Source organism: Sturnus vulgaris, chromosome 3, assembly GCF_052056855.1.
Source record: "Sturnus vulgaris isolate bStuVul1 chromosome 3, bStuVul1.hap1, whole genome shotgun sequence".
Lineage (NCBI taxonomy): Eukaryota > Metazoa > Chordata > Aves > Passeriformes > Sturnidae > Sturnus > Sturnus vulgaris.
Genome location: NC_142245.1, coordinates 85615648 through 85629432, shown reverse-complemented (window position 1 = coordinate 85629432; position 13785 = coordinate 85615648). Strand labels below are relative to the sequence as shown.

The following is a 13785-nucleotide window of genomic DNA, read 5'->3' as shown; positions in this document are numbered from 1 at the left end:
GTATGGCCAGTGCTAACACATCCATAGGTTTTCTACCATCTAGAAAGGCATAGTATGGTTATCAGTTTGTCACAGACCATGTAATGTCACCAGTCATTCTGGCATTAAGCCCATACTTGGCTTTGAGCGAGAATGTCCTTTAAAAAGGTATTTTCACTTAAAGAGTGCAAGGGATGGAAATTTGTTCCTGTGCTTAATCACCTGAATTTTTAAGCATGTATCTTACTACTTATAGGACTTACCTACCCTTTTTTGAAAAGTATGAGGAAAGTCTTATTAGATGTTATTTATTGACAAAATGCGCTGTTTTCCACAATTTTCAGAATGTAGTGTCTCTTCGATGAATGTTGCCATATGAAAGAGGTGCATATGTAGAGTTAGAGCTCAGGAATAAAAAACTGGAACTAGAAAGGCAGCTACAGCATTTTTGCTGATCCTTGCTAGTTCATTATAGCTGTCTGTGATACAATCCTTATTTCAATGATCCCACCTAAGTTTCATATGTTATGCTGTCAGCCTAATAGATGGGTATATAGTATACTCTATACAGTATAGAGTTTAGACCCCCTTTTAAACCTTAAAGGGAGAACTTTAGACCTTAGAATTACTTCTGTTTCTTTTGCACTGGCCACTACTATTAGTGCTGCTTTTGTAGCTCTCATTGATTTTCACAGGGTTGGTGTATTGTTGATGCTAATACAAGTTTATTTTCTTTTAAAGTCATATTTCTTGAATTGTTAGATTAATATTCTGTGGGTAACAGAAATATGCCATACGACACATTGTCTAGAAGAGTCTTATTAAAGAAAAAAGGAAAACTTTGTCTGCCCTACTACATCTGATATATTAATATATGTCCTGGTTTTGGGCAAATTTGGGGGAAAACCTCCAGAAGGAGCCCCCAGACAGCAAACCCCACGACTCCTCCCCCCCCCACCCCACCGGGTTCGGGAAGAAGTTCCTCGGAGAAGAGTGGGAGAAAAAACCTGTTTATTTAACAAGCAAGACACTCCCCAGCACAGGGAAAAAAGACAACACCAGCTGACAAAAAAAACTCTTTCACCGTTCTGAAGGGATGACAAACTCAGTCTCTCTGGCGAGTGGTCGCTCAGTTATCAGTCTCTGGCGCTGGGGATGACTGCTGCAGGTGACAAAGTGTAGCCTCCCGGTGTTTCTTGGGGTTCCCAGGTCCCCGTCCGTTCAGATGGTATCCAGGAGAGGGAGGGGACGGGGTGGAAGAGAAAACAGTCCAGGGAAAAAGTTGGACTGCCTAGCTGAACTAACTAATAAGCAGAAAGCAAGGGCAAAGCGAAGGAAAGAAAAAGGCAGAAGCGAGCAAGCAGGCAAGCAAGCAGGCAAGCAAGCAAGCAAGCAAGCAAGCAAGCAAGCAGGCAAGCAAGCAAGCAAGCAAGCAAGCAAGCAAGCCGAGCTAAAACCTCTCCTAAACATAGACCATGGGGGAGGTGAGCCGGCTGATAACAAGACAAAACAAAGCTTCACTCTCAGACTCAGTCCTGGAAGCACAGGACATAATACCAAACATAATCAGGACACACGATTGGAGATAGAAACACCATAACATCACCCTAGGACATTCCACCCCTTATCTCCATATCGTGAACATACTAAACAGCATGTAAAAACTTCAGCAAGTAGAAATTTCCATCTTTCACTTATTCGGACACATTTCCTTCTGTCTCATGCTGCCTCACCCCACAATCAGATCTCCCTGAGGCACACATCGTGTTGTTCCATCTCTCTGCATTACCCACCATGTACAACCTGGTCCTTGAGCAAAGACAATCCCACGAATGGGTTTGTCTGTACTCGGGGCAGAATTGATCCAAACTGCCTTCCCCAACAAACCTCTGATATGTGCCACTGGGACTTTGTCTCCATCTACTATATTCAGGGACTTAGACTGGGCAGGGCCCGCTCGGTTGGTGGAACCCCGGGTGTTAACTAACCAAGTGGCCTTTGCTAAATGCTGCTCCCAGTTTTTGAATGATCCCCCACCCAATGCTCTCAAGGTGGTTTTTAACAGTCCATTGTACCTTTCCACCTTCCCTGCAGCTGGTGCATGGTAGGGGATATGGTACACCCACTCAATGCCATGTTCCCTAGCCCAAGTGTTGATAAGGCTATTCTTGAAATGAGTCCCATTGTCTGACTCAATCCTCTCAGGGGTGCCATGCCTCCAAAGGACCTGCTTTTCCAGGCCCAGGATGGTGTTACGGGCTGTAGCGTGAGACACAGGGTAGGTCTCCAACCATCCAGTGGTGGCTTCCACCATGGTCAGTACATAGCGCTTGCCCTGGCGGGTTTGAGGCAGTGTGATGTAGTCAATCTGCCAGGCCTCTCCATACTTGTACTTGGACCACCGCCCCCCATACCAGAGGGGCTTCACCCGCTTGGCTTGCTTGATGGCAGCGCACGTCTCACAGTCATGGATAACTTGAGAAATACTGTCCATGGTTAGATCCACCCCTCGGTCTCGTGCCCACTTATATGTGGCATCTCTGCCCTGATGACCTGAGGCATCATGGGCCCATCGAGCCAGGAACAACTCTCCCTTGTGTTCCCAATCAAGGTCTATCTTCGACACCCCTATCTTTGCAGCCTGATCTACCTGCTGATTGTTTTTCTGCTCTTCATTAGCCCTACTTCTGGGAACATGGGCATCTACATGGCGAACCTTCACAGGTAATTTCTCTAACCGGGTAGCGATATCTTTCCACTCTTCGGCAGCCCAAATTGGTTTTCCTCTACGCTGCCAGTTAGCCTCTTTCCATCTCTCCAACCATCCCCACAGAGCATTGGCTACCATCCATGAATCGGTATAAAGGTAAAGCTTTGGCCACTTCTCTCTTTCAGCAATGTCTAAGGCCAGTTGAACCGCTTTGAGTTCAGCAAGTTGACTGGATCCACCCTCTCCTTCAGTGGCCTCTGCTACCCGTCGCGTGGGGCTCCATACGGCTGCTTTCCACCTCCGATTCATCCCCACAATGCGACAGGAACCGTCGGTGAATAGAGCATAGCGTGTTTCCTCTGCTGGCAGTTGGTTATATGGTGGAGCTTCTTCAGCCCGTGTCACTGGTTCTTGTTCCTCATCTGTGACACCAAAACTTTCACCTTCAGGCCAATTTGTAATTACTTCCAAAATCCCAGGGCGATTCAGTTTTCCAATCCGGGCGCGCTGTGTAATGAGGGCAATCCACTTGCTCCATGTAGCACTGGTGGCATGGTGGGTTGAGGGAACCTTTCCTCTGAACATCCACCCCAGCACTGGCAGTCGGGGTGCCAGGAGGAGTTGTGCTTCTGTGCCAACCACCTCTGAGGCTGCTTGGACCCCTTCGTAGGCAGCCAAGATCTCCTTCTCTGTTGGGGTGTAGTTAGCTTCAGACCCTCTGTAGCTCCGACTCCAAAATCCTAATGGTCGGCCTCGAGTCTCACCAGGCACCTTCTGCCACAGGCTCCAGGACAGACCATGGTTCCCGGCTGCAGAGTAGAGCACGTTCTTCACATCTGGTCCCGTCCTGACTGGGCCAAGGGCTACTGCATGAGCAATTTCCTGCTTTATCTGGGCAAAAGCTTGTTGCTGCTCAGGGCCCCAATGGAAATCGTTCTTCTTGCGGGTGACCAGGTAAAGAGGGCTCACAATCTGACTATACTCAGGAATGTGCATCCTCCAAAAACCTATGGCGCCTAAGAAAGCTTGTGTCTCCTTCTTGTTGGTTGGTGGGGACATAGCTGTGATTTTGTTGATGACATCAGTAGGAATCTGACGCCGTCCATCTTGCCACTTCACTCCCAGGAACTGGATCTCTCGAGCAGGTCCCTTAACTTTACTCTTCTTGATGGCGAAGCCGGCTTCCAGGAGGATTTGGATGATTCTCTCTCCTTTCTTGAACACTTCTGCTGCTGTGTTCCCCCACACAATGATATCATCAATATATTGTAAATGTTCTGGAGCCTCACCTTTTTCTAGTGTAGTCTGGATCAGTCCATGGCAGATAGTAGGACTGTGCTTCCACCCCTGGGGCAGTCGATTCCAGGTGTACTGCACTCCCCTCCATGTGAAAGCGAACTGAGGCCTGCACTCTGCTGCCAGAGGAATGGAGAAAAATGCATTGGCGATATCGATAGTGGCATACCACTTTGCTGCCTTGGACTCCAGCTCGTACTGCAGTTCCAACATGTCCGGCACGGCAGCGCTCAGTGGTGGAGTCACCTCATTCAATGCACGATAGTCTACGGTCAGTCTCCATTCTCCTTCAGATTTACGTACAGGCCAGATGGGGCTGTTGAAGGGTGAGTGGGTTTTGCTGACCACCCCTTGGCTCTCCAGCTCACGGATCATTTTATGGATGGGAACCACGGCATCTCGAGTTGTTCTGTATTGTCGGCGATGCACTATGGAAGGGGCAATTGGTACCTTTTGCTCTTCTCCTTTCAGAAGTCCTACAGTACTTGGATTCTCAGACAGTCCAGACAAGGTGTTCAATTGCTGGATGCCCTCTGTCACCACAGTTGCTATCCCAAATGCCCACCTGAATCCTTTTGGATCTTTAAAATACCCCCTTCGGAGGTAATCTATGCCCAAAATGCATGGGGCCTCTGGGCCAGTCACAATAGGATGTTTTTTCCATTCATGTCCAGTCAAGCTCACATCAGCTTCCACCAAGGTAAAGTCCTGTGATCCACCTGTCACACCAGCAATAGAAACAGATTCTGCCCCCACATATCTTGATGGGACTAATGTGCATTGGGCACCAGTATCAACCAAAGCTTTATACTTTTGTGGTTCCGATGTGCCAGGCCAACGAATCCACACAGTCCAGAAGACACGATTTTCCCTCGCCTCTCCCTGGCTAGAGGCAGGGCCCCTCTAAGCCTGTTTATCCTTCTTTCCTTGGGCATATGTCTTAGAGGTTCCTTCAAGGGGATCAGATATATCATCATCATCATACTTGGCAGCTTGGCTACGGGCAACTGGAGCTGCTCTCCTTTTGGTGGAACTTCCTCTTTGGGTCTTGCCTTCCTTCAATTCACGCACCCGTTGTGCCAGAGCAGCAGTAGATTTTCCATCCCATCTCCTCATGTTTTCTCCGCAATCACGTAGGAAGAACCACAGCTCAGCTCGTGGGGTGTACCTCCTCTCCCCATCAGGGGAACGTCTGCGTTGGATACCAGGGCCTCTAATTTGTACTGCTGAGATTTGGAGAAGGTCCTCTTTAATCTCCTCCCTGAGTCTTTTATGATTCTCCTCTATCTTGTCTTCTAATTTCTGCAGACGTGTTTCCACAGCTGCAATTCTGGCATGTGTTGGGCCATGCACAGCATCTGCATATGCTCGGAGCTTCTTTGCCATATCAAGCACGGTCTCATCCCTCTCGTCCCGCTTCATTATTGCTAAAGCAGAAGCATATTCATGGGGCCCAAGTCGTACAAGTTTTCGCCACATCACAGATGTACATGGTACCAAGTCCGGATTCCTAGTTGTTATGTCATCTGAGAAGATAATCTCTGCCACTGCCATTTCTCTCAGGCGTTGGATCCCTTGTTCTATCGTCTTCCAGTGGGTCTGCTGCATATAAAGATCATCTGCACACAGGTATCTTTGTGCTACACTGTCCAGGACCCGTGCCCAGAGGCTGTGAGGGTTAGGCCCTCTCATCATTCCTTGGTCGATGACAGGATCATGTGACAGGGATCCCAAATGCCTGGCTTCAGTGCCATCCAGAATTGTAGCCTCGCCTGCAGCATCCCAAAGACGGACCAACCAACTAATTATAGACTCATCAGGTCGTCGGGTGTAATCCTTTCTTAGGCCACGGAGGTCCTTTAGGGAAAAAGACTCAATATTGGCCTCTGATCTTTTACCAGTTGCTTTGACTCCTGGTTTTATGTCAGGAGGCGTCGAGGGTCCTTCTCCTGCATCATCATCATCATCATCCACTGGTCGATCAGTCTTGTCTGTGCACTTTCCACTTCTCGTGCTGGTAGCAACAGCCATTGGTTGAGGCTTACTGACAGGTTTAGCTGCTGGCTTAGGCTCACTGTCTGGTGTAGTTGTTGGCCTCGAGCCTGGGGTGTTGGCTGCAGCCTGAGTGACTGGGATAGTGGCTGATTTATCTGCCTGTCCCCCTTCCTCTGTCTGCTGCCCTACAGTATCTAACAGGGTACGGTAAGCATATGCCAGGGCCCAGCTCACTGCAATGATCTTCTTCTCCTTAGAATTACCATGGCACTTCTCTTTCAGGTACTTTGCTACCTCAGCTGGGTTCTGAATTTGTTCACATGGAAAATCCCAGGATGTAGGGTCAGAAAATTCCTTTAAGATTTGGCCCATATCCTCCCATTTCCCACACCATTCAGGATTCCTCACGCCTGGCTCTACTCTGGGGTCAAGGGTCTCAGCCCCTCTAGAAATCTCAGCTCTCATTCTAGAGAAACTGCAGACTGTATAGAGAAAGCTTACTATATTAAACACCAGAAAGATGGTCTCTTTAACACTCAGGGGGAACTGAACATTCTCTAATAAGGATGTAACAAATTCAGAGGAGAAGAAGGAGAACAAAGGCTGAAAAGCCTCATCCCCTGCTTCTCCTCTAACAAACTGAGTGCACAACCACAGCCAAGAACCATACATTCCTGGAACAGATTCCAGCACCTTTATAAATCTCCTGCAGGCCATTAAAACCAAGCCCAGCCCGATGGATATTTTGGTCAATGCCCCTCTGCTACAGAAACTACGCATTAGGGACAATACTGGAGCTATTTCTGGATAAGCAAATAAACCCAGGGACCACAAAGGTATTAAGACTTCAAAAAACCCTAGGGACCAAAATCCCATGCAAACCTCCACCCCAAAAGACATGAATTCCAACAACATAGCCAATAACTGCTCTATACCAACACAAAAGAATTTGAACCAAATTATTATTATTAGAACAGGGTTTTTTCCCACTTTCTCGAGCCCCACGTTGGGCGCCAATTTATTTGTCCTGGTTTTGGGCAAATTTGGGGGAAAACCTCCAGAAGGAGCCCCCAGACAGCAAACCCCACGACTCCTCCCCCCCCCACCCCACCGGGTTCGGGAAGAAGTTCCTCGGAGAAGAGTGGGAGAAAAAACCTGTTTATTTAACAAGCAAGACACTCCCCAGCACAGGGAAAAAAGACAACACCAGCTGACAAAAAAAACTCTTTCACCGTTCTGAAGGGATGACAAACTCAGTCTCTCTGGCGAGTGGTCGCTCAGTTATCAGTCTCTGGCGCTGGGGATGACTGCTGCAGGTGACAAAGTGTAGCCTCCCGGTGTTTCTTGGGGTTCCCAGGTCCCCGTCCGTTCAGATGGTATCCAGGAGAGGGAGGGGACGGGGTGGAAGAGAAAACAGTCCAGGGAAAAAGTTGGACTGCCTAGCTGAACTAACTAATAAGCAGAAAGCAAGGGCAAAGCGAAGGAAAGAAAAAGGCAGAAGCGAGCAAGCAGGCAAGCAAGCAGGCAAGCAAGCAAGCAAGCAAGCAAGCAAGCAAGCAGGCAAGCAAGCAAGCAAGCAAGCAAGCAAGCAAGCCGAGCTAAAACCTCTCCTAAACATAGACCATGGGGGAGGTGAGCCGGCTGATAACAAGACAAAACAAAGCTTCACTCTCAGACTCAGTCCTGGAAGCACAGGACATAATACCAAACATAATCAGGACACACGATTGGAGATAGAAACACCATAACATCACCCTAGGACAATATAGTACTGATATATTAATATAGTACATTGATTATTGTTGTACTATTTTGTACATAATTGAGAAGGTAGCATATATTCCGAACATTTCGGGTTTTAGCCAATTCTAGCTTCTCCCTCAATTAAACAGCATTTAGGGGTTGAAACATGCCCATAATAGCTTTCTGAGGATAGTAATAATGATGAGGGTTGTAAAATAGTTAGTGGCTCCAGATGTCACTCTATAAATCTTAACATAATAGTCATATATTAAAAGGAATGTGATTAGCACATGAAATCTTAGTAAACAGGTAAAGTCTTAGAAAAATTAAGTGGCTATTTCCTTTAAGAGAAAACAACTGTTAGTCTGTCTTGATTTTCTTTGAGGGTAGATTGTAGGCTGAAAATAAGATCTGTAGCTATTTTCTTTAGTTTATTCCATGCCTTTTTAAAGTAGTGTCTTACAGAATTGCATATTTTAGACTACCCCCAGTTTTATTGCTGAGTACGATGCTATGTGGTATGGAATGGTCCCTCTGGTCAGTTGGGGTCACCTGTCACACCTTTTTCTTCTCACAGCCAGGGGGAAGCCAGGACAGGGCAGGGGGCTGCAGCATGAGGAACAGAGAAGGCCTTGGTGCTGTACAAGCACTGCTCAGCAATTGCTAAACACTGGTGTGTTATCAACACTTAGTCACAACTAGAAGAACAGGCAGCTGTGAAGAAAACTGCCTCCTTCCCAGCCAGACCCAGTACACCTGGGATTACAGGAGTCAGATGGGTTTATAAATAGATTAATGGAATTGAAATATAACATTTTGATTCCATTCATATGTCTGTCTTTTCTCTCCCGCATGGCTTGATTGTTTTTGTACATCATTGTTGTTAACATTCACGTGGTTTATTAGTAGTAAGCTTTGGCTATAAAGTTGCATCCTTTATTTAAGAAGTCTGATCAATGAGTTCTCTCAATTACTTTTACACTGATCAATCTCACATCTGAATCATCAGCCCTTGAAGAGATGAGAGTTACAGCTCTTTGAAGTGTGACTTCTGACACTAAAGTAACATGTTGACACAATTAATTGTAGTTCTACCACTATTTTGAAATCTTAATTTTTTCATTCTAGAGCCACTCTAGAATTTAAAGGTCTTGGGATTACAGTGCTTTGATCCATAAATTATTGTGTAGTTCTGCCTCTCAAGACCTCCAGGAAAAACACTAGGTAAATAGTGATGTCCTAAAATAAAGTAGATCCATATTTTTCTAAGAGGCAGGCTAAGTACTTTTTATGTCAAATTTTTGTTACCTGTGGTAACCAGCCGTGTTCAAAAAAAAGCAATGTGATCATATGGTGTTGTTACCTACGGTTGTTAGTTTTGCTGGTGTGTTTTTGCTCCTGTGTTAGACTTTTTTCTGCTTCTCATGATTAACATGTAAAGGTTTTAGCAAGCCACCAGTAAGGCAGATAAAATTTTCCATCTCAGAACTGAGCTACATTCAACATATGCACAGATGTGCATGGTAAACAAAGCTGGAAAGAACACATTTGGATTTTCTAGAGTAGTTTCGTGCAACTGCATGCTTAGAAATAAATTCACAGCTAATTGGTGCTAAATTACATTGTACTTCATGCACAAAATCAAATTTCTCCATGAGATAATTTAGATTTACTTCACAGCCCTCATTAATTGTTCTCATATTCTTTGATATAGTCATATATATATAAAGGAAAACCAGAACATAAACATGTTAAGCTTAAGGATTTAAACATTAAAAAAAGTAAGAATTACAGAATTAAGGTTGAATATTTACTCAGTCTTGACTGAAGTAATAACCTCTGAAATAGCACTTCATTACACAATAGAATATTCTTTCCCAGGTATCGTAGGTAATACAGGGTAACATATCATATAAATTATTTAGTATAACATACAGTTGACAGGCTAAAGGACCTAAAATTCACACACTGAAAGAAGTTGTGTTTAGAGTAACTCTAATCTGTGCACCATACACATGTAGGGCTAAATTTTTAAAGGGGTCTCATTTTTCCCTCTGGTTTCATATCCTCAGTCTATTTGATGCATGTATGATAGGATTAAGATACTCTTTTTTTACTTCAGTCCCTAATTGATCTATCTTAATCCTTTCATATCTGTCCTTTAAAAAAGAGGCCGTCTTTAAAAATTTCACCTAAAGTGCTCAATTTTGCCTTCAGATACCTCCATGCAACTTCCATTGAAGTAATTGGAGCTGTGCCTGCATATCTGATGGTGGAACTGGACTCATTGCAATTAAGGTACACATTTACTGACATAATTAGTCATCTGGAATAATTGCTGGGCCCAGTGTGACATTCTGCATGTGCAGAGTTTGCTAGATTGGACTCTGCATATGAGAGATTGAAGATAATGATAACTTTATTTCATGCCTTAAATTTGTAGTTGTAGCCGAATTAATTTGTAGTTGTAGCAGAATTTTAATGTAGTTTGTTGTACTTAATTTTCTTATTTTTAAATAAGAAATGTGGAGGGAATTCACAGTGATGCCTTTGTATATATTTTCATACCCAACCAGGACACAGACATTCTGTCATTTCTATGAGCATGTTACAAATGGTTTGTGCAGGCACAATTGTGATTTGTGCAGTAGCTTATAGTTAAAAATATTAAATCCTGAGTGTACTGCTTTTTTTTTTTTTAGCCTTGTATCTTTGCGCTGGTAAAGCACAGACATAAAATAAATCTGTAAATAATGCCACAGTGAACTAACTGCATAAAAGCCACACATACTAAAGTTCCTCGTAATTGAAAATACATAGAGTACTTATTTTCCAATAATTTAAAATTTTCTGTGTTTTGGGATTGCAAGTTGATTACTGCAGCTTAAATATAGGTGCCTCTCTCCTGTCACTGATCTGGGGAGGGGCTCTTTGACTTATAAAAGTAGTTGTTTTGTAGAGAGTGATATAAATCCATGGTTGGCACAAAAGCTGAAGATTTTGTAGAGGTTGCCTCAAATAAAATTAAATTTGTGACACATAAAACTTCCAACTTACAAGAAGTTTTTCTGAGATGTTATAACCTGTTGAACCACAATGAACATAGTGAATACTCCTGTGATTTAGAGTAGTTACTGATAAATATTTGGGTCTAGTTCTAGAACTGTTAAAAAGTGCCAGTTTTCATGGTATTGATGTTACCTGTATTGCTTTGAATTTAAAATGCTATGAAATTTAAGAATAGTAGAATATATAGATGCCTCTGAGATTTATTCACTACCACAAAAATTAAGTTACTTAGAGGAAGCCTTGGCCCAGGGGCCCTTATATCACCCTCTGTGTTAGTGGAAAGTCATCTGCCTGTGGCAGGCACAGCCAATATTAGTTGCCATTACTTGTTAAAGTTGAAGATACTCTTTATAGCACCACAACTCCTTGAAGGTGCAAGATTTCTGTTTTTAAAGAAACACTGACACATAGAAGTTGAAAACAAAGAACAAATAATTATTTGAAGTAAAGGTGATCATTACAAAGTAGTGATTTTAAAGGAGGTCTTGTTAAAAAAAGCCAAATTACTAGAAAATGACTGTGTTTTTGATATGACTGGTTGAATGGAGAAATTATTCCTCTCAAATAGTCTTAGCTATATTAAACTGCTCTGTTTCAAGATAGTAGAAGGAGTTAATTAGTTCAAAAATAAGTTTCATGCATTAATTCTTAGAATGCTACTGTAATGTTTTCTGCATTTTAACAAACACATGCTTAGATGATCATGTATTTACGTCCCCTGCATTTAGAATATTTAACAGATTTATAATTCAGCCTGCCATGTAAATTTTTTTCACTCTTTTCATATCTGTTGCACCAGCTTGGTTATGTGTAAAAATTGGGATGTCTGCCCATTTTCAGGTAAAGACTCCTGCAATGAAAGTGGTTGATTTCTTGACATTAGTGTTCCTTTGTTCTGTGCTTACACCCTGCTTGTTCTACATGTTTGTACATTTCTTTGTTTTGTTGAAATGGAAATAAGCTAAAATTGTTGCTAAACCATTTGTTTTTTCCAAAATTTTTTCTCTATTTTTAATTGATTTTCATTGTGTGTTTTTGCAGCAAGCTTAGTAGTGGAGGAACGAACGAGACAGATGAAAATGAAAGTGCACCGTTATAATCAGACATCAGGGTCTGGTTCTAGCCAAGAACATGAGCGTGAGCAATATACCAAGGTAAAGTCAGTAGTCTTGGAATGATACTTTGGCTTGAAAATTGAAGGCATACATTTGTTTATTTAAAACATTATGTTACATTCAAGAACGCTGTATTTTAAAGCCTGACAGAAATGTCTTCAAGTAATGACTTTTTAGCATAATTTTTGCCCCATCTGATGTGTGTTAGACTTAGTCTTTGACATCAACTAAAATGAATCTGTAAAAACCGAAATACTTAAAAACTAATTCAGGAAAGAAAGATCCTTCAGCTGTTATAAAGAGACTTATCACATCTAGCTTAGGAAGTCCTCATACTTCCAGTCCTTGGAGTCTGGAAAAGCAGGCCATGAAAGAGTAGGTTGGCCTTTGTTGCTGTGTGATTTGTAGAGGGCTAGATAGAACTAGGTCCAATCACATGCAGATGTTCTCATATTTGTATAATTTTTTTGCATCCTAGTAATGTCAGAGATAAAAGTGTTTCATTTCTTGAAGTACCTACTGATTACTTTGAGTTCCTTTTCTAATAAAAGTGTAAAAAGTTTCTGTGATAATGAAATATATCGAAATTATGTTAGCGAAGTTGTATAGAGGAATTTCGTTTTCTTATAAAGGCTAAAATTATAGCCCATAACTTTGCAATTTAAACTGTATAGGGTTCTAAGCAAACTGATGAAAATGCCTTGCACATCTGTACTGCTGCTTACAATTCAAGCTGTGAGGAGCTGAATGTTGCTGGAGATACGGATTAAAAGAACCTATAAGTGAAACAGAATAACAAATTTACTTAGGAGTGGTTAAGTAGGAAATTTGGCAGCTACCTTTTAATTGCTAACAGATTTGAAAGATTGGTTCAAGATCTTGTTGCAGTTAAATACACAAACAACTTTAATAATGAACAGTTCTCAAAAGGAAGATAAACAAGAGACACAAGAGAAACAAGGCTTTAGGTTTTCAGTGGCCAAATTGTGGGATATCAGTGCTATTAAAAAAACTCAAAAGCTGGGGTGGAAATTTCAATGAGATCCCCTGTCAGAAGCAAGAATTTGTTTAATTAGAACAGCTCATTTGCCACTGGGTTTGCTGTTATCTTCTAAAGAGGTCCACTCAGGGCAAGAGGGTGAGATGCAGTGCTGTGATCTCTGTGGTACTTCCCAACCACTTAACATGCTAGAAAAAAAAGTCAAAATAGGGTTGATAAAATTTTCATGAGGGAGAGGTAATATGCAATCTGAGGACTTCTGCCAGGATGATCAGAGACCTTTGTTCAGAGTCAGAGGCCAGGTTTCTGAATTAGATTATATACGCTTACAGATTGATTGAAATTTTTGTATTTATCAGTCTGAAACTTATTTTTTAATCCTAACTCTCTAATATTTGTGATAAGCATCATTTTGGTCATCCAATATGTTTTTCTTACGTGATCAGCTTAGATCCAATGTGTGGTTAAATAGCTGTTAGAAAACATCAACGTGCAATTTTACAAATTTTTCTTATCCTTAGAACCATGAATTTTCTAGGATCTTCTTTTGGTTTTAAATGCATGTGGAAATGAAAATTGAAATAATGATGAATACTAAATCAAAAGAACACTGAAATTATTCTATTTAGAATTTTTTTTCTAAAAGTATGAGGAAAATTTTGAAGAAGCAAATTCTCTGTCAGTTGTTAAATAGAAATATTTTTGGAGTACCTTGTACTCTGACAGGCATGTGCTTTTTTCCATGCTAAAACAGTAGTAAGAAGAATTTCCCTGGACTTTAAATCTTTAACTTTTCATGTATTTTCTACATAATAATGTTGGAGTCCTAGATAAGAGGGTCCAATACAGAATTAATTTTTCAGTGCTGAGAAAGAATT

The 13785-nt window shown here is 42.2% G+C and overlaps 1 protein-coding gene across 50 annotated transcripts in view; it reads left to right on the top strand.

Annotated features, from left to right (window-relative positions):
- The window catches only part of RIMS1 (regulating synaptic membrane exocytosis 1), a 311085-nt gene that overhangs the window by 232572 nt on the left and 64728 nt on the right, over positions 1–13785 (top strand). For 36 of the 50 annotated variants that reach the window (XM_088162186.1, XM_088162157.1, XM_088162158.1 and 33 more), the window contains one exon: positions 11834–11946. The exons of 13 other annotated variants lie outside the window; for them this stretch is intronic. In XM_088162186.1, the coding sequence (XP_088018312.1) occupies positions 11834–11946 (113 nt within the window). Of the gene's footprint in view, positions 1–9843; positions 10022–11833; positions 11947–13785 lie in introns of those variants that run through there. One more of the 50 variants, XM_088162202.1, reaches the window with a different exon arrangement.